General features: G+C 39.0%; 2 protein-coding genes across 10 annotated transcripts in view; one reads left to right on the forward strand and one right to left on the reverse strand.

The window, feature by feature from the left end:
• The window catches only part of LOC135485613 (spectrin beta chain, non-erythrocytic 2-like), a 78,500-nt gene that overhangs the window by 38,177 nt on the left and 20,984 nt on the right, over positions 1–19,339 (reverse strand). For 7 of the 9 annotated variants that reach the window (XM_064767836.1, XM_064767842.1, XM_064767841.1 and 4 more), the window contains 15 exons: positions 18,998–19,136; positions 18,621–18,829; positions 17,925–18,102; positions 17,580–17,780; positions 17,220–17,315; positions 15,558–15,671; positions 13,763–13,786; positions 12,427–12,456; positions 10,368–10,589; positions 3,457–3,703; positions 2,982–3,079; positions 2,790–2,876; positions 2,524–2,589; positions 2,072–2,262; positions 157–348 (listed from right to left, as the gene is read on the reverse strand). In XM_064767836.1, coding sequence (XP_064623906.1) covers positions 157–348; positions 2,072–2,262; positions 2,524–2,589; positions 2,790–2,876; positions 2,982–3,079; positions 3,457–3,703; positions 10,368–10,589; positions 12,427–12,456; positions 13,763–13,786; positions 15,558–15,671; positions 17,220–17,315; positions 17,580–17,780; positions 17,925–18,102; positions 18,621–18,829; positions 18,998–19,136 — 2,094 coding nt within the window. The remainder of the gene's footprint in view (positions 1–156; positions 349–2,071; positions 2,263–2,523; positions 2,590–2,789; positions 2,877–2,981; positions 3,080–3,456; positions 3,704–10,367; positions 10,590–12,426; positions 12,457–13,762; positions 13,787–15,557; positions 15,672–17,219; positions 17,316–17,579; positions 17,781–17,924; positions 18,103–18,620; positions 18,830–18,997; positions 19,137–19,339) is intronic. The other 2 variants (XM_064767835.1, XM_064767838.1) reach the window with 2 other exon arrangements.
• On the forward strand, positions 6,416–9,157 carry LOC135485614 (alpha-2Db adrenergic receptor-like). The gene has a single exon (XM_064767843.1). The coding sequence runs from the start codon at positions 6,650–6,652 to the stop codon at positions 7,733–7,735; it is 1,086 nt and encodes a 361-aa protein (XP_064623913.1). The 5' UTR covers positions 6,416–6,649; the 3' UTR covers positions 7,736–9,157.

Consider the following 19,339-nt stretch of genomic DNA (forward strand, 5'->3'; position numbering starts at 1 on the left):
AGAGAAAAACAAAATGAGCTGATGTTACCAGTTAACTTGAAATGATCAACAAAATCCGGTAAACTTGAGCACATGTCAATATATCTGTTGGCACAGTTCGCTGTTCCATAGGATATTTGACGCTCATTACTCGAAGATATCAAATGATATACTTACGCAGCACCAAGCATATTAGCTTTGTTGAGTTTCTCTTCCAGGGGGTCTAACTCTCTTTCCAAGTTCTGATGTTTACGCTGCAGCGCCTTGACGCTGTTCATGTCTTTACCGAGGTCGTCATTGTCCAGTTGGTTGAGTTTCTCCTGCATCCAGTCCTTGGCTTCATCGGCCGTCTGCTGGAAAAGCTCAACACTGAAATGACAACAATGAACACATTAACGCCATTAAAAGTTCTTTTCTGCTTTTCTGTCATCCATTTTTGGTCACCTGTAATTTACTTCTGGATTGAAGCAGCCGTTATTGATGAGGCCCTCGAATACATTGAAAGCTTTTTGTCATCGAGTGGTTCATTTTAGTGATCACCTCACAACAGAGTGATATGATTCATTTCCAGCATCACGACATAAAGTAGATTCTCTCTATTTAGTACACCCTTAGGACAGACAAGTGCTGTACTTTATAGAGAGGTGGAATACAATCATACTGGGAACAAATCTAATGTCTTTAATGGAGAGAGTGTCAGGCAAAACATCCGTCTTGGCCGCCAGCCCAGCGCCATCTATACGACTAAGTTCAAGTTGGTGGGTAGCAGACGACACGCCTGCTTCATTATAGACCAGTGGAGCCGAGCCAGATCATACCAGACAATACAAACAAAGGTCCATTGACAGCTCAAGCTGTCGGCAGCGGTTAACATGTGTATTTGATTTCCACAGCTTTAGCTGTCAGTGGTGGATAAGAGGTTAATAACCCTGTACTGCTTCATATTTACTCAACAGTTTTATGGAAATGTTTGCAATACACTAAACATAGGATAATGGCATTACGGCCACACATTAAACATAATCAGTGGTGAGCCATCACCTATTCAGGTAGAATGAATACTAACAGAGGCACAGGAAATAAAGGGGCTAGCATTAAGCAGACGATATTACTTTCATCATAGAACAAATTCAAGAGTACAAACGGCTTTAGCGTATAAGTCCAAAACAGATTGGAACTACGTGACCAGAAGTAGTACAAAACCATCAAGAAGTAACAAATGTAAGTATACATCATTTCTTTTTGACAAAGATCAACTGTAAACCTGGAAATATTTGCAATTATCATAGTTCACGATATCGTGAAATTGCAACCTTGGAGTAGCTCTGGCATAGCTTTGATTGTGTTCTGCAACAGTAATTTTGATTCAATTATCTTTTCTTTCTCACAGAGTTTCATTTTTTCGCCAATTTTGGCCATCGTGAAATCTCTATAAAGGACAGCCACTCTCGGTCCCTATTGTTGCAGGACTCAATACGTTGTCTTTTATCTGTTAAGTGAATGTTCACATGCACTCTGTGCATTTCTATTGTTTAATTTGGGTGATACATGGGAGGCATTTCTCCTTGTTTTCCTTTGGGTCTCCCATGAAATATCCACATTAGCCCACAATGAAACAACATTCACCAGTATCCCACGGTATTTGTGTGTATTCACTAATTTGTCAATTGCAAAATACGTCAGACTTCATTGTACACATTGTAGACATGATGGAAATAGGTCAACCCTAATGTTGACTTTCCATCAAAAAGAGTTAAAGAGTATGGGTTGGTCAACACTGTTAGTTCCAGCTAGTCAATTTGTAATGTCAACAGACTCCTACACCAGGCAGAATTTTCTAGCTCACTTAAAAATGATTGGTTTATGTTACGTGTTGTTTTTTTAACCACAAGAAGCAAAATATCTGTGGATGAAGGACACAAAAGTGAGCAAATACTTTGGTGGTCATCATATCTCTAGGGGGGGCAATGCAGAACTGTAATTTTTGTCCAGATATTTTGCCCATGTTTAGCATTGCCCAATATCAATAAGAACCATACAAAGATTTTGATCGGAGAAAGCACAATTCTTCTGATGATTCAAAGTCAGTTACCTTGAAGCGCCCTCTAATGTCTTCTCTCGTTCTAATTTGAGTCGATTCAGTCGATCCCAGCGGTCGTTGATTTCTTTCTGACGAGCTTTGACGCTGTCTTTCTCCGAGTGGCCGGTGTTTATGATTTCATTGGCCTGGTGGTTGATCTTGTTAATACGGTCTTTGTTCGCTAGCAAGTCAGTCAGGAAATTCTGTAATGAGAATTTTCAATTAATACTTTAAAATTCTGTCAACAGATGCTTTTACAAGTCAAATTAAATCAATTAAACCCAAGATAAGCCTTCTTAAACAAATTGGACTAACCCACAATAGCTTACAATCATGTGGACAAGGTAGGTAAATATAGCGGACTTCAAAATGGAACGAGAGTTCCTTTGAAATTATAGGTTCGTAATTCATAATTCATATTCAGGAGATTTGCGGAAACTTGGTAATAACAATACAATCATTACCTTGAATTTTCTCTTCATACTCTCAGCATTTTCTGACAAAGTTTCATTTCCTTGAAGAAGCTCCTCCTGGAAAGATCAAACTTGGAATAAAAGCAAACCAATCTGGAACAAAATCCATTCATTCGGCACATTCATTGTCACCTCTGAAAATATCCTGATCGGTTTCAAGGATATTCGGGTTAAAAAAGTGTTTTCCAAAACTATAAAATTTTATTAACTTGTCAAGAATACACCACACGACAAATGTAACTTTGGTGTAAGCTCACCTTATCTTTCATCCACGCTTCAAACTCATCACATTCTCGATTGAACTTGAACAGTTTGACCGCATCTTCTAAATATTGTTTTCTCGCCTGAAAAAGAACATTGAATCAAAATATAACGTAATTCTAAAACTACGTTTGGGGTAGAATGGCAAATAGAATGGCACTTGGGTCGATTAACCCTTTTACACTCACCTGCGCTAGCTTAACCAGGCGCTTGTAAGATTGACTGATGCCCTTTTGTCTCTGCTCAACATTTTCTTTGTCGTAGTGGAGATTCTCAACAGATCGCACTGAAAAACATTCCGTTTAAAATTAACGAAGAATCTATTTCATCAATGTCTAAAATACGACTAAACAGATCTCTAACTCTTTCGCTGCGGCAGACATTTTCTGGCAGGTGCCACTGTGTGCTGACAGGGGATACCAATAATGAACAGAAGTCCAAAGCACATCATCCACACGCAATGGTGCCATGTACATACATGACGTATTATGCACGTCACCGGCAGTGAAAGGCCTTATAGACGTCTCTAAACTTTCCCTGTGCAAAAACAACACCGGTATCATCATTTTTCCTACAATTTTCTACCTTATCTATAAGCACTAGAATAGAAAACAATCACTTCTGACCATAACATTATATTATATTTTCACAGTTTCCTCTCACCTGAAGGTGTTCTTCGTATACCCTTCCCTTTTCCCTTCTTCTTTGGCAACTTTGGCACAGCCTCCTTCTGATAGACGGTTTTCTTGACCTTGACGGTCTCAGGGACCTTGACCGGCTTCTTGACAATCCGCTGGATGACCTTGGGTTCAACCTCTTTGACATAGTTTGCAGGAACAAATCCTTCGCGGCCGTTCGACTTACGGACGTTCCACCAGTCTTGGTTTGTTTTGGCAAGTAGAGTCATTACCTTTAATGCAGAGGTCAAAGGTCAAATGTTTGTCTGCTGCGGTAGGGGTCGAGCAAAATGTCCTAGCCGGCCACAGGGACACACAGATTGTCCATTCTTGCCTCCTTGTTAAGTGCTAAAAGTGAACCTTACAATGCATTCTGGTTGTGATTTGACCCACAAAAGACCAAATTCGGACAAATGAAGATGAAAATGCAAAGGTCAAATGTTGAATATTGTCTGCTGCACTACTTGGCCAAGCCGAATGATGTATCAGGCCACAGGGACACAGTGATTGTACATCCTCTTTGTTAGGAGCTAAAAGTGAACTTTTCCCTGCATTTAGTTGTGACTTTGTCCACAAAAGACTAATTTGCGTCAAATGGAAATTGTCATTATGGAATCACTTTCCCTGTAACCGAATGATAAGGATAATCTGATATGTGTTTCCATTTCAACAATGGCCATTATTGTGCATAGCTGGACCTATTGTTTAAGTATAATGCCAAGTATTTAATAATAAATTGTTTTCTATGAAGACAACAGCATTGGCTATAAATAATGAGATGTAAGAAAAGCGTCAACTCTGACGGGTGGCAACTGTTACATCATTTCCAACCAGTGAAGGTGGGATGTCATCACTGCAATTATCAGTTTCCATACTGAGAACAAGAAAAGGTGTAAATGGGCCAATTTACGGCCATTTCCACATTCATCAATACGTGGGTTAGTTGATATGTCATGCTGCCATGCATTATATATTGGGTCTGGAGCGGCGGGCAGTTGCATCACCAAAGGGATATAAAACCGTGAGCAGACGGCAGAATTTTATCAGGACCCTGACACTGACACTGAGACTATTTGGCAAGGATGAGACAATCAAAGCAGCCCGTTGTTTTTATTTGAATAGTGAACTGTTTCATACTTGGATATAAGATATCAGCTGACAGAATTCAATATTTTTAAGGCTGCAAAGATTTTTAATGTTATAGGCCAAGTTTCGGAATAGAACTTCGAAAAAGTTGTGTTACACACAATTCTGCAGCAGGATCATTGAACTTTATTGGCAAGTTGGATTAAGTGCTAGTGAGTCTGAAGGTTGAATTTTGGACTTTATTTTGGTTACTTTATGCCAGTTTTTTGTACAAATACACAACAGGTACGCATATAATTTGATGAACCTGATATAAAAACAAGAGAAATGTGGATCTGTGACTGACATTGTGGCAACTGGATACTAAAAACTTATAAAAGGTCGACTTTAAGGTAAGTGAAATCTGTTTAATTTAAAGCGTCAGAAATTATCAAATGACTTTTTTTTCTCCAAAAATGGTGTACAAGTTTGAAACTTATTGCGAAATGCATAAGATATTTTGTAACCTTTTCTCAAATAACCAAAATGTGACCCATCACAGCAAAACTAGGCACATTGCTCTGAGCTTTATTAGCAGCTTTAAAAATGGACTTCTTCCTTATTTCACTGTTGGCCTGCCTTTTGTGAAATCGGAGTACATTGATTCCTTCCATTATCTCCTGGTGTACGCACACAGGCATAGAGCCATTTGAAAACCACTACCCCAAAAATCATTTTTACCTTTTATTCTCTAAATACTTTCAGAATATTATACATGTATATAAATCATGTCAAAATATCTTAATCAAATCCTTGTCCATACAGAAGGTGCCATATAACACCCCAATTTCCCAAATGTCTACTTTTAACGCACTTAAAGGCAACCACGACTGTTCGATAGAGAAAACACACCAAATAAATTATGCTCCATCAAATCTCCAGGAAATCCATCGGGCAACATGATTACTTATCAGTTGCAATTATGTTGCAGTCTCTCACAATGGCCAACGTCATAGACATTGGCAAACACTGTCCGAAAGTCAATTGTTGTGGACAAATGCCAATTATTCCTACAATATCCATATTCAACATTTGTTCAATGAAATGGTCTGCTCCGATATCATTTGTAAATAGCGATCTTATTTTGACATATACATGTGTGAAAGAGGCTCCATTTTCCCACAGTCAATTGGCGATTGTTCCAAACAGCAAGCTTTTCTACCAGTAAATTCATTTACAGATATAACAGAAGGCTTTTCTTCTAGCAATCATTTAATGACATTCATTTCCAGGTGAGCAAGAGGCTTTTCTTTCGACCAGCAGTCATTTTGTAGATAAATTCCGAGGTGTGCAAAACACTCTTCTTCCAGCAGTCAATGAGACAATTTTATAGTAGACACCAGCAACAGTCATTTCCTTCTCTCATCATTTAGATAATTTCCCAAAGTGTGCATTTCTACCACTCAATGACATGATTTTGCTGATGTGCGCTGGGCTCGTTTTTCACAACTCTAGCAGTCGTTAACGGTTACATAAATTGTCCTTCTCGATTTTCTTACAGGTAATAGTAAGATATCGTAAAAGGGAAAACACCTGGAATGTTCAGACAACAAACAGAAGGAAAAATGTGTACATCATCAAAGACAAAAGGATAACCCAACTGGCTATTAATACGAGACAGAACTTCTGACAGGACTTGAAGATCACGTTCCACATGCAGCATAATCTCGAACTCGACAACGAGATATTTTCATATATTGGAAGCAATGAACATGACATGCAACGACGGCGACTATGTTTCCAATTGTCAATGGAGACCCTGAACTCAAGCAATCGAACCACAAGTGGGCAAATAATATGGATTTACTGGCATTCAATGTTCCAAATAGTTCTAAATCCAATTGTAGTCATCAATGGTGGGGAAGAGGAATTACAATGTCACTCGTGGCTATAGTGGAAAATGTTACAAGCAGTAAAGATTAATCCATACTGGTTGGCGACAGTGTGCTTGATGCGTTAGGGGCCACAGAGTACACAGGCAGGTGTTGAGGCAAAACTCATGCAGGCACTGAGGAAAGCTTGAGTTTTGGCCTTGAGAACTCTAAAAAAACACTATGCATTTCAATATTGGATATCAGAACATCTCCCCTGACAATGCCACACAAACTTCAATAGACAAACGGGGCACAGCAAGTATCGTAATATATTCTCTAATTTTAACTCTGATTCTGCTGCTGTCGTGCATTGGGAATGCGTCGGTGATTGTGGCAATCTTTTCCATTCGAAAGCTTCGCCAAGATCTCTCGAATACCTTCCTCATAAATCTTAGCATAACGGACATGGCTAATGCCATCTTAGTGATGCTATCATCCCTGATAGCGGTGAGTACGGACACGTTGACCGTACACACGAGCTGGTGCAAGCTACAGTGTGGTTTCAACTACTGTTTTATCATCGTCTCAATGTTGACGTTGGCCATGATTAGTATAGACAGATACCACGCCATCAAAAACGCACTCACATTCTCGGAGGTAATAACAAAGAAACGTATATACCTCATGATAGGATACGCATGGTTCCAAGGACTAGTGTTTGCAGTTGTACCAATAACATTAGACTGGGTACAATACGACTATTGGGAAATAGTTTGTGCAATAGATTGGTTTCATGATACTCATACGCTGTATTACGTCCTTGTCGCTTTCATTCTCTGCTTTGCAATTCCCGGCGGCGTTCTTATCTACTGCTACACGTCAATCGCACGGACAGCAAAGAGACTTGCAGCTAATACAGTCGGCCTGGGCACAGGGGAATCCTCAGCTGACAAAAGCCTCGAAAGGACAATCAAAAGTCTCTTAATAGTTGTGGCAACATTTTTTTTCTGCATGACACCGTTTTGCGTGACGAAACTGCTGAAAGTTGTAACTAACAATCCAGCCTTCGTGCCGGGCCATATCAATACACTGTCGTCTTTAATACAGTATTTCGCCAGTGCTACAAACCCGCTTATTTATGGTATCTTCCGAAGAGACTTCCGTAAAGCATTCCTCTATCAAATTAAGAAATTGTTCTGTTCTTCAGTGCACGTCCATCCGGATGACATCCTGGACACGACTACGTCACAGATTATTAGAAAACGCACATCAACAATGCTAACCCCACCAGAAGACAATTGCTACGTGATAGATTGTAACAATTAAGAAGATATAGACATTTTTATTTTGGTGTGGATTTTTGGATTTTGGTCACAAACATATATTTCATAATAGGTATTAAGACAGGGTGCATACAGGGTGTATCAAAGAATGAAATCTTCATTGCTCATTTTTTACAGAAAAAAATTCGAATCAGGACAGGTTGGTATATGAAAACTTTAAAATTGCAAATCAGTCATGATATTGTTGGATATTGCAAACAAGCAGCTTTATACTGGTCCCCGCAAATCATTCATGGAACTGTTTGGCTTGTAGCGCACAGAGGTTCAAGTCAGTGAGATCGAATACTACGTTTTTTGACTCCTTTACTTCACTGTCAATAAAACAAAATTCTTTCTCTATATGAGATTTTAAAGACCTCTGCGACAAGATCTCATAGACATTTGCCATGACCATGTAAAGCAATGAGAACAATTTCAAACAAAGTGAAAGCCAATTTGAAGGGTGGGAGTCTCGTTCACTTCATTTTGAAAGAGTTCCAATTGCTTAAGGATTTCAGGTTCTAGCCAAAATGGTGCGTTTGGTCGACTCAGGACTGATTGACACATCTGGAACTTAAAATTCAGAACAACCTTTCCGCTTCCTTTCAAATCAGCAAGGGTTTTGCCAGATCTTGTATATCAATATTTGTACTTGGTCTCAAGAAGTTATTAGAGAGGTTTAAATATCGTTGATGTCATCAAGTCAAGTCTATTATTGTATCATTGTATTACTGTTTCTAGGCACATCATGAGACATTATTTAAGTTACACACTTTTTCATTGCATTCCTCACAAAAGGCAAGGCAATATTCTTCGTTCAAATCCCATCTCATCTCGGATCAGAATCTGAACCTCTCCATTCTGTCTCCTCTTTGTATTCGATATAGTAAGAGATATCATGGTGCTGTGTTGTGCTCAATGTGTTTGAACAACTAATTTCTACACGCTTAATAAGTATAAAAATTATCACTGTATTCATACATATTAGAGAAAAACATTGATTGCTCTAGTCTGTATCTGTGTTAACACCTTCTGTAGGCATTTGTCTATCGTCGAGGCCAGTTAACAGTTAATTAAACTGTTAACATTAGTAGTTAAGTAGTTATGTATTCATACATATTAGAGAAAACATTGATTGCTCCAGTCTGTATCTGTGTTAACACCTTCTGTAGGCATTTGTCTATCGTCGAGGCCAGTTAACAGTTACTTAAACTGTTAACATTAGTAGTTAAGTAGTTATGAATTCATACATATTAGAGAAAAACATTGATTGCTCCAGTCTGTATCTGTGTTAACACCTTCTGTAGGCATTTGTCTATCGTCGAGGCCAGTTAACAGTTAATTAAACTGTTAACATTAGTAGTTAAGTAGTTATGAATTCATACATATTAGAGAAAAACATTGATTGCTCTAGTCTGTATCTGTGTTAACACCTTCTGTAGGCATTTGTCTATCGTCGAGGCCAGTTAACAGTTAATTAAACTGTTAACATTAGTAGTTAAGTAGTTATGAATTCATACATATTAGAGAAAAACATTGATTGCTCTAGTCTGTATCTGTGTTAACACCTTCTGTAGGCATTTGTCTATCGTCGAGGCCAGTTAACAGTTAATTAAACTGTTAACATTAGTAGTTAAGTAGTTATGTATTCATACATATTAGAGAAAAACATTGATTGCTCTAGTCTGTATCTGTGTTAACACCTTCTGTAGGCATTTGTCTATCATCGAGGCCATGCAGTTAACAGTTAATTAAACTGTTAACATTAGTAGTTAAGTAGTTAAGTTAACAGTTAACTGCGACCTACGATCATGATTACATGTGATACAAATTGCCTGTTTTGAGTTGCAATCATGGTTGCCTGCGATTAAAATCAGTGATGGCAGTGACCTGTAATAACTACTATCAAGCCAAAATAGCCCTCAAATGAAATAAAATAATGAAATAAAAAACATTTGAATGTTTGCTATGGCCATCTTCTCACAGCTTCGATAATCATGAACACATGTAGTCAAATGCATTTGTTTGTCACCTACATACATGTCATTTCAACAGGATATTGCTTTTCAAATCGAAAAAATGAATTTTTATTGAAGTTCACAATGTATGAAGGAAAGGAAATTGGCTCGCGCCAAATCATTTCTGCCATTTGGCATATTTATTTTATTCCTATGCTTTATTTTCACCACAAATCAATGCAATACAATAAGTGACAAATGAAATGTTTGAAAAATACAAACAACTTCATGTAGCCGTAACGGAAATAGACAACTGCGGCTGTTCAAATACGGTATTATGAAGACTATTCCAAGTCGATATCAAACCGGTAATTAACTTCCGCCTGCTGATTTGGCCATTCCTTCAATGAATTTTGCTGTCTAGTGAGACGGTAAACACAGGTGGTGAATGAGTAACCTGGTTGGGGCTCTCATCCGAAGGATAACCTCACGCAAACTCAAGAGAAAAAGAGAATCTCAACACATAATTCGACCATTAGGGGTTGATCAACAGCGAGGCAAGTTCGTTCAAAAACAACCTCCGCAGAGTGAGAAAGGAAACAGGAGGTAAATGTGTGACATGTATGGGGCCCTTACCTTAAGGATGACCACTAGGAATAGCAGACAACCCGGACTCACCTCTGCCTTATTGCATCCGATGTTATCCCCCTTGTACGTGTACATGGCCCGGACCTGGGGCAGCGCGACATCCTCGAGGACCTCCTGCATCACCTCGCGCTCGACCACCTCTTCGACCTCAATCTCCACCGGCACGTCCACCATCTCTTGTTCCTCCACTTCCTCGGGCTCAGCGTCCGGCTGTTCGCCATTTTCATGGACGGAGAATTTTTCAGGTCGAATCTGAAGAAATCGGCAAGACATTTAACAGCAAGTCAGTGCGCAAACGAGTAAATTACTAATTTCGGGGACCGAGAATCTTTCGGGGACGAATTTGATGAATTTGAAATATTTTATGATATGACCCTTGGTCATATGTTGAAAGGTCAGGTCAACAACTTCGACACATTCAATCGCGACACCAGAACATCTCTCTATCATCATGTCACGCATATTTGCAGCAATTGACATATTAGCCTCAACGTCCAGGCACAAGTCCTGAGATTCAGGCAACTTTTCCCAAATCCCCTCAATAGATATGTGATGAGTCTGTGTAAAGCCCTTCAAACTTGATGTAAAGGAAGGTACCGTTGACAGTTAGAGAACAACGACAGCTCCAAATGATCAATTGGTAAAGACTACAAAGCAAAAACATCACTACTACAAAAGCGTCAATCTACTCCAACCACCCTTTGAATAGTTTTCAAAAAAAGTACACGCAAGTTGACTGGCAATGGAGAATTTTCGAACAGTAACAAATATAAGTTCTAATATAAAACTAAACTCATGTTCAAAACCACAGTAACAAATATAAGTTCTAATATAAAACTAAACTCATGTTCAAAACCACAGTAACAAATATAAGTTCTAATATAAAACTAAACTCATGTTCAAAACCATATTCGTGGTGTTAATTAATAACACCATATTCGTGGTGTTAATTGCTGTTAACAGTTAAACAGTAACATAATTCAACAACCCTTCCATTTATTAAATCACTCCGGGCCGGTATCACAACTTCTAAATGTGATGCCATCAAAACGTGAATTGCAAAGTCTCCAATACAGGGTGTCTCTGAGAAAATGCATCGTGGTATTCTCTGCAGTACTGGTCACAAGTAACAGTCCTCATAGCACACAACATTCATGAAATGCAGCACATAGTGGCAATACACCACATTATAGATGTTATAAGCTGTGAGGACCACAACTGTACCTGGGACACCCTGTATAGGATGCTTCTTGGGTTACAGCAGCAGCAAATCAAATCACTACCTAGAAGCACAATCTACTTTTCCTTAGCTGGTTAAATGACATATGGCAAAGCAAATGCAAAAAAATGTCTAGGAATGACCTTTGCTAAAACTGGAGAAAACATGCCTCCATTTGCTTTGCTATTAAGCCAGGTACAGCCAACATCAATACCTCTTCACCCAATGTGATGCTTCAGAAAACTGATAAGCAGCTGTCTAATGTGTGCCAATCTCTAATGGGAACCTGTGCCAATCTTTAATGGGCATATATCTCTAATGGGTGCCAATCTCTAGTGGCCATCAATCTATAATGGGCACAAATCTCTAATGGGCATCCATCTCCAATGGGTACCAATCTTTAGTGGCCATCAATCTATAATGGGCACAAATCTTTAATGGGCATCTATCTCTAATGGGTACCAATCTCTAGTGGCCATCAATCTATAATGAGCACATTTCTCTAATGGGCATCCATCTCTAATGACTTCAAATCTCAAATGTGCACCTATCTCTGATGGGTAGGAATCTCCAATGGCCATCAATTTCTAATGGGTACTATCTCTGATGGGTACTATCTCTGATGGGTAATATCTCTGATGGGTACCAATCTATAATCGCCATCAATCTAATGTATAATGGGCACAAATCCCTTATAGGCACCAATCTATAATGACCATCAATCTCTATAATGACCATCAATCTCCAATCTCAAATGGCCACTACCAAGCCATGGAGAAAACTTTTGATGACAGCTAAAAACAACACCAAAATCTAATCACTATGACATCATGCATCGACCAATAAAAAAATCCCAGACAAAATACTCACAAGCTGGTTCGTCCTTATCAAGGGGCGCAACTAAATATTGAGGGAACTTTGGTGAGAAATCTGTAAACCTATGAATGAGGCTACAGCTGACCTCAGCTCATATTAAATCTGACGCGGTATGGTAGAGCTGAAAAGTTTTTTTATACCCTGTTGGATTTTCATAACCGTAGTATTGATCAAGTTTTTCAGCTTTGACTTTGCAAACCTATCTGCTAATATTAGCAATAGAACATGCTACAGACACAATTTTATCGCAGCCCTGCAATATTTTATTATTTTTCACCTTCAACAAGAACTGGCTGTGATGTGCAATAAATAACAAATCAACTGGATTTTATCGTACATTACAGCATTGACTGATATTGCCAGCAGGCTGGTGATCTTATTAGTGTTCATCGCAGCGATAAATATTGCAAATCTCTGTGATAACAATTGCTAGTCTGTAGAATGTTTAACCAACAGCACACTCAACGAGATCAAGCTGACAATTTGGACTGCCATGCCGGTCTCAGTGGACATGATTTCAAAAGTGGAATATTTTTTATAGTAAACCAATAGCACCGAAGAAGGGTAGGCAAACTAGGGTAAAGAAAGTCAAAACACTCGTCCCAAGAATAAACAGATAAAAGAGAAATCGGTTCCCAAGACAGTCGCTAAAGTTTTCCTATCTCAGCCGGGGGTGAAATGACGAAGACAAATGAAGATGTATTATTGTTTGTGTGCAGCCAACATGTCAAGAAACAAAATAAACCAAACCATGCTGAAATCAACAGAAACTTGACAGAAAATCACCCACTACTAAAGCACCCCGCAAATTAGATTTTTATTGCATGCGATAATTATCGTGGGTCAAGCAACAAAAATCACTTGTTTATGGGGCGCTTCAGAAAACACCTCCAAACCAAAAGACAGACAAAAGTAGCATGCAAATCAGAAGCACTGTTTCCCAAGTCAAAAGTCACTTCCAACATTTTTTAATTGCAAAATCCAACATTCAAAGTTAAAACAAACAAATGAAGTTAAACAGTTGTTAATGCAAAACGAGGTTTGTTTCTGCATTTCAAGAACAAATTGAACCTGAATTAGCTCTCTGTGCAAATAAGATTGGCTCAGCAACAACACGTTATCAGTAAGCACAGGATTTCTTCGCCCTTCCTCACAGGCAATTGTGTGTATCGAAGCAGTTTCAAGGACACCATAAAATTCCAACTGGAGTCAACGTTGCCATTAGATCAATTTAGTACGTTGAAATGCAGGAACAAGGTGTAAACGAGCACAAATGAAGACGTATGATTGTTTGTGTGCAGCCAACATGTCAAGATGCAAGGATACCTACCTCCTCTCGATCTAAATCATCACCCTGAAATTTTCAAACCCCAAGTTTTTGAGTGAAAAGGTAACATCGCAAGCTATGGGTACACTCAAGAATAAACAAGAGGCCCAAGCGTCTGGCGCTCAGCTGAAATACATGGGTACACTCAAGAACAAATAAAGACTAGTCTTTATTAATTCTTGGTGTTCAGACGAAGGGCTTTACAACTGAAGATAACGCCGATTAAGATGACACCAGCATCTGTGACGAAATTTGATTTGAAAAACCAGGTAATGTTTACCGAAAGCTTAAGTTTATAACATCAAGGTGGTGATTAACATTAAGTTACTGATTAAATTGTTTGCGACGAGTGGCCCAAGCCCATTACTGTACATCAGATGAGTTACCCCAAGGGGATGACATCTTAAAAATATCCTAACCAAATAATTCAAGTTTGTTTTTCAAGTCAACCCATCGTTAGTGGCTGAAATGATAATCAGATAGAATGATTTAACCATCATTAGCAGTATTCCCCCATACGAAACCTTATATCGTAATGTGATAACTTATTGGCTAATTTGTTATTCTGCTAATCAAATTCTCACTTTATGATGAGTCTGTGACCAATTACAAGATGTCTCAAATCACAGCCACTACTGAATTATGTAATAAAATTTGCCATGTTTGCTGTTCCCATGTAATCATTAAGCATTAAAGCTATTAATAAATTGGCAAATAATTAAAAGCTAATTAGACAGACGGCAAACTGTAACTGCTAATTGTGATAAAACGGCACCAAATTGGTGTCCATGACACCATAACTTGTAAATAATTTGTCACCCTGAGATTTTTCAATTACATCAATTATACATGTATGTTTGCCCATTTTGGTCAGATTATCGTAATCAGAAAAATCTGTAAACATATTGTAACTTGATTTACAGATAATTTATGAAAAATCATGCAAAGTAATCAAAAAAGAAACCAGTATAAAACGAAAAATGTTCATCAAGTGTTTCCTTTCTGATATCCTACAGGTGTACCATCTTTTATCATCTTGGCTGTGAACACTTGCTCAAAAACATGCGAGCTGACTAGTTCAATTCCATATCAAAACATACACTACAGGTAAACTCCTAAAATGTTAGCTTTAAACCACACTACTGAACCTTATGCAGATATTCTGCTGGTATGTTTCGTTTAGTAAATCTCATGCAATTTACAATTGTGCAAGTTTGTACAAAAACAGTTGAGAACCTCGCTTCTTAGTCAAACTGAGAATGGTATGTTTTAGTTGTGAGTTCAGTACTGCATGCGGTATAAAAAACCTTTAGACGCACTCACTAGTCTGTATAGTTTAACAACTCAGATTTTAGTAGAATATTTAGTAATTTCATGCATTCTTTCCATAGACTATTTTACAATTTGAAGTTATCATGATAAAACCAGGCTGACAGTTTTAAGCCGTACTTTTGCAAAGAATAAAGGTAGAAGTCAACCTAAAACATCAATAAGTGGAACAGGTACATTCATAAAACCTCACTTTTAAAAGCATTGACGACATAAGTTAACCTAAAATATCAAAAGTCGAATTAACCCGAGTACAAGATTTTCATTAGGCAAATACACAAGTTGAAAACTATCATTCCTAAGATTTATCCAGTAAAGATTATTTCATCTCAAAACTGAAATTGAGTTGATCAAAGGAGTCGGTAGGAGACGTCCAATTTTGGCAAACTGACGAGGGTTTTAGGGTGAAGGATACGTTTTGATCAAGACGGAAACTTTAATCTTGCCTGTCTTCCATTTCTGAACTTACATTATGGACATTTCCCGCTTTCGTCATCAACGTCGAAAGTTCTTCCAAGCGTTTGATGTCGCTATCGTAGGCGTTGATCTCCTCCCCAAGATGGTTTTGACGCCGCAACAAAGCCTGGAAAAGGAAAGTCCGGATATCAGAAACCGGATTTTTGCCGAGCAGCAGATATACCATTAACTTAGCTGTGTGCTCTACGGTTGAGAAAGCCACCATCCCTGTAGAGCATAATTCTAGTTCCTCATGTGACAGGTCTGAACTCATTCTTACTTAAAATAGTCCGACTGTTATAAAACGCGGATTCCGCGGAAAAATCTAACTTGGCTACAGGGTGGCTACCTGAACCGCAGGTGAGAGTTTTTCATATTAGTAGTGTGCATTGTTGTGCGCATGAAGTACTCCTGGTGACAAGGTCTTTGGGAACCCCCTTTATATGGTGCGCTGTATGCGCCGTAAATCACAAGCACCTTGTAGATTGAAATAAACTTATACTCTAGACGGGCCGCGAAGTAAGTTTTTGTGATTGCTTAAAATAGACTCCAATGTGCAGTCGCATATGGTTGGTTAGGTTCGAGCTGCAAGGAGATTGTCCTAAAAAAATTCGTAGGCCAGAATTCAGTTCGTCATCGACTTATATTTGAAGGAGGCATATACCGTAACGTACATCAATCCGGGCATCAATCACACTTGAAAGCAGCCCCGCAATGTGTTCCGTTAGGGAAAGAACCACGGTGGTGTCGAAGATAACATGCAAAGTTTATCAACACCAAGAAAAATAGAGGGAAGAGTCGATCGGAATGGCATGAATGGCGCTCCAGAGGATTAAAATCTGACCGATGAAATGTGCAGATAACTGGTAGCTCTTGCCTCCGATTTATGATTTATGTTGTTATTTGTATAATATAATTATCATTCAATATTATGCGCGTATTTACTGGCGGCTTTGTGATTGAGGATTTTCGCGGAATACGCGTTTTATAACAGCCGGAAATAGTCAGTGCAGTGAGGCAGAGTTTCTTGTCAATGTTAAAAGGTAACTCGTGTCAAATTTCACCATAAATATAATGTATTAGCTGTTTTTGAAAAATGACTACGTCACTTTCTCATAAATCGGTAAGGTTTTCGAATCGAAATGCACATTTTCTAGAAATTGTTGGTTTAATCCCGCCCGGACGGCTCGCTTCGATGCCGTTTTCGTTGATGACGTCACAACATGAACATTTTCGCAGTCCCGGTGGTTTACATTCAGCAATTTTATAATAAATCTAATCAAATAATTGGAAAATTTGAGCTTTACATTTGTAATCAACAGTTAAAAACGGACGTATTTCCGCAAAGTTGTAAATCACATCATAGTATCACTTTAAGTGAAGTCACATTCTACAAATAAGGGCCAAGGCTATTACTAGCATCTTGCAAGTTTAACCCTTTTGCTGCAGCAGCCCTTTTTTGATCGGCGCCAATTCTCAACTGGGCTGAAATATCCTTGAGTGTGGCTGCCCTTGGTTCTCCAGAAAGGTTAATACTGGATATGCTGGGTAATAATGTTTGCAATTGTAACACACTTTGAGACAGTAGATAATACTGTACATAAAACAAATAAAGAAATGTGATAAAACATTGATTTGGTTAAAGGCAATCAAACCAGATGGCACTGAATCTTACCCCGGCACTTGATTCGTCCTTCCCAAAGTCATCGCTACAAACTAATGGCATCTTCTCTTTGATCCATGACTCAGCTTCATCTGCATCAGCATAATACTGAAATTGAAACAAAATCAAAATATTGAAGAGTTGGATGCAAAAGCTGCTGAAAGCCATTCAATATAATCTCAAATTTGGAAAAATAAATCACAGCACCAAATCAGCAAACCAATTATACCAGAAAATTTCTAAGACCAACTAGACAATAAACCGAAGAAATTACAGTGAAATGTAGGTGCTGACAAATTTTAAAGCGACAAATAATTCGGCCTCACTGGGGAAAGTATATTTGACCTGTCAGCTTGAATGAATTAGGCCTACCTGTTGTGCCTCCTCAGCATCTTCCAGCCGCTTCCTTCTCTTCTTCACCAAATCCTTCAATTTTTGCCAGTTGTCCTTCAAACTGCGGATATGGCCTCGGATTTCTTTCTTAGCGTAATGGTCCTTGCTGATCAGGTCGTTACCGGCTGTGCAGATGGTTTCGCAGTTTGGCCAACGCGCTTCCATCTCGGCTTCCAGTACCTGGATTGATAAAGAACAATTTGAGCTAGCCTCTAATAATGATATAGAGTAGAAAAACTATCACATACATGTAGCATGTAACGATCACCGACACTCTGCGATGGATAACAATAGCTCACATTAGGAAATCACACCACCACATACCTCATGCTGTTTCAGCTGACGAAGGACGGCCACTAGATCTTTCCCAGTTGTCAGAGACTTGGCCAGCCGCTGTTTATCCAGCAGCCAACTCTCTTCTTCTTCGGTGTCGCGAAGAAACTGGTAAAATTTCTGCGATTCGTCGAGTTGATTCTTCCTCGAGTTGCACAGGTTGTAAATACTGGAACAACACAAATACAAATTTAAGAGAACATAGACAAATTTTGTAGGATGTCCATGAAAACTTATAAGTATTCCATTATGATCTAAAATCTGTAGAATAGGGCCTGATGTGAAGTAACAGAATACAGCAGAACCTGTCTAATAAGGATACCCTCGGGACTGACAAGTGCTGCCCTTAATAGAGAGGTGTCCTGATATTAGAGAGGTCAAAATGAATAGAAACAACCGCATTGGGACTAAAACTAGTGTCCTTAATAGAGAGGTTGTCCTTACTAGAGAGGTGTCCGCTAAGGGAGGTTCCACTGTAACACAATACAGCTGAACCTGTCTAATAAGGATACCTTTGGGACTGACAAGTGCTGTCCTTGGCTTAATAGGGAGTTGTCCCGATTACACTAGGTCAAATTGTAAAGAAATGTGGGACCAAAATCACTGTCCCTTATAGAGAGGGGTGTCCTCCCAACAAAGGTGTTCACTAATGGAGATTCCACCGAACATGTATAAAATTTTACTTACTTTTCAAAATTTTCATTGAGATCGTCCAGATTACTGCTCAGAATATCGCTACTGGGATGATCCTCGTCCATGAGTTCTTGAGCTTTCTTGTTCAGGCCCGCTACCCTGCGACCCATGTTATTAACCTGGGCGTCGACCAGGGAATGCTGGTGGAGCAAGTCCTCCACTGCCATCAAGTGTTTGCCGTAGTCTTCCGATTTCAATGGCCCCTAGAAGACAATATGTAGCATTAGTAGATTCAAACTTACAAAGATTTTCAAACTGAAAAGTGAATTGCAGGAGCAGATTCAGACCTAGCTAAGGTACAACTATCTTTAGAGGCGACAACTCTAAATTCTGATTTTGGTATCTGGTTTTTGAGATGTCCATATGTTCACCTCTATATCCTTCATTTCAGCCTGCAGACTCTCAATATCCCTGAACATGCCCATCAGGTCGTAGTAGCCCAGTAACGTGTGTTTCTTGTTCTTGAGCTCTTCAATCAAAGCCTTCCACTTAGCTGTGATCTCCTGCTCCCTGGAAATAAAAATTCGAAAACGTAAATTTCATGTTATTCTCAGGGAGTTCAGTGGCAGAGTGGTTAGTGTGCCAGACTTATAACCAGGAGGTCATAGGTTCGACTCTCAGACGGATCAGCACTGTTTCATCTTTGTATCCTTGGGCATGGCAGTTAACCCTACGTGCTTCTCTCCAACCAGGAGTAAATGGGTACCAGGCTC

Source organism: Lineus longissimus, chromosome 3 (genome assembly GCF_910592395.1).
Source record: "Lineus longissimus chromosome 3, tnLinLong1.2, whole genome shotgun sequence".
In the NCBI taxonomy this organism is placed as follows: domain Eukaryota; kingdom Metazoa; phylum Nemertea; class Pilidiophora; order Heteronemertea; family Lineidae; genus Lineus; species Lineus longissimus.

What these genes read in the sequence shown, in the direction of transcription:
- LOC135485614 (XM_064767843.1), top strand. Translation starts at nt 6,650, where the DNA reads ATGCATTTCAATATTGGATATCAGAACATCTCCCCTGACAATGCCACA.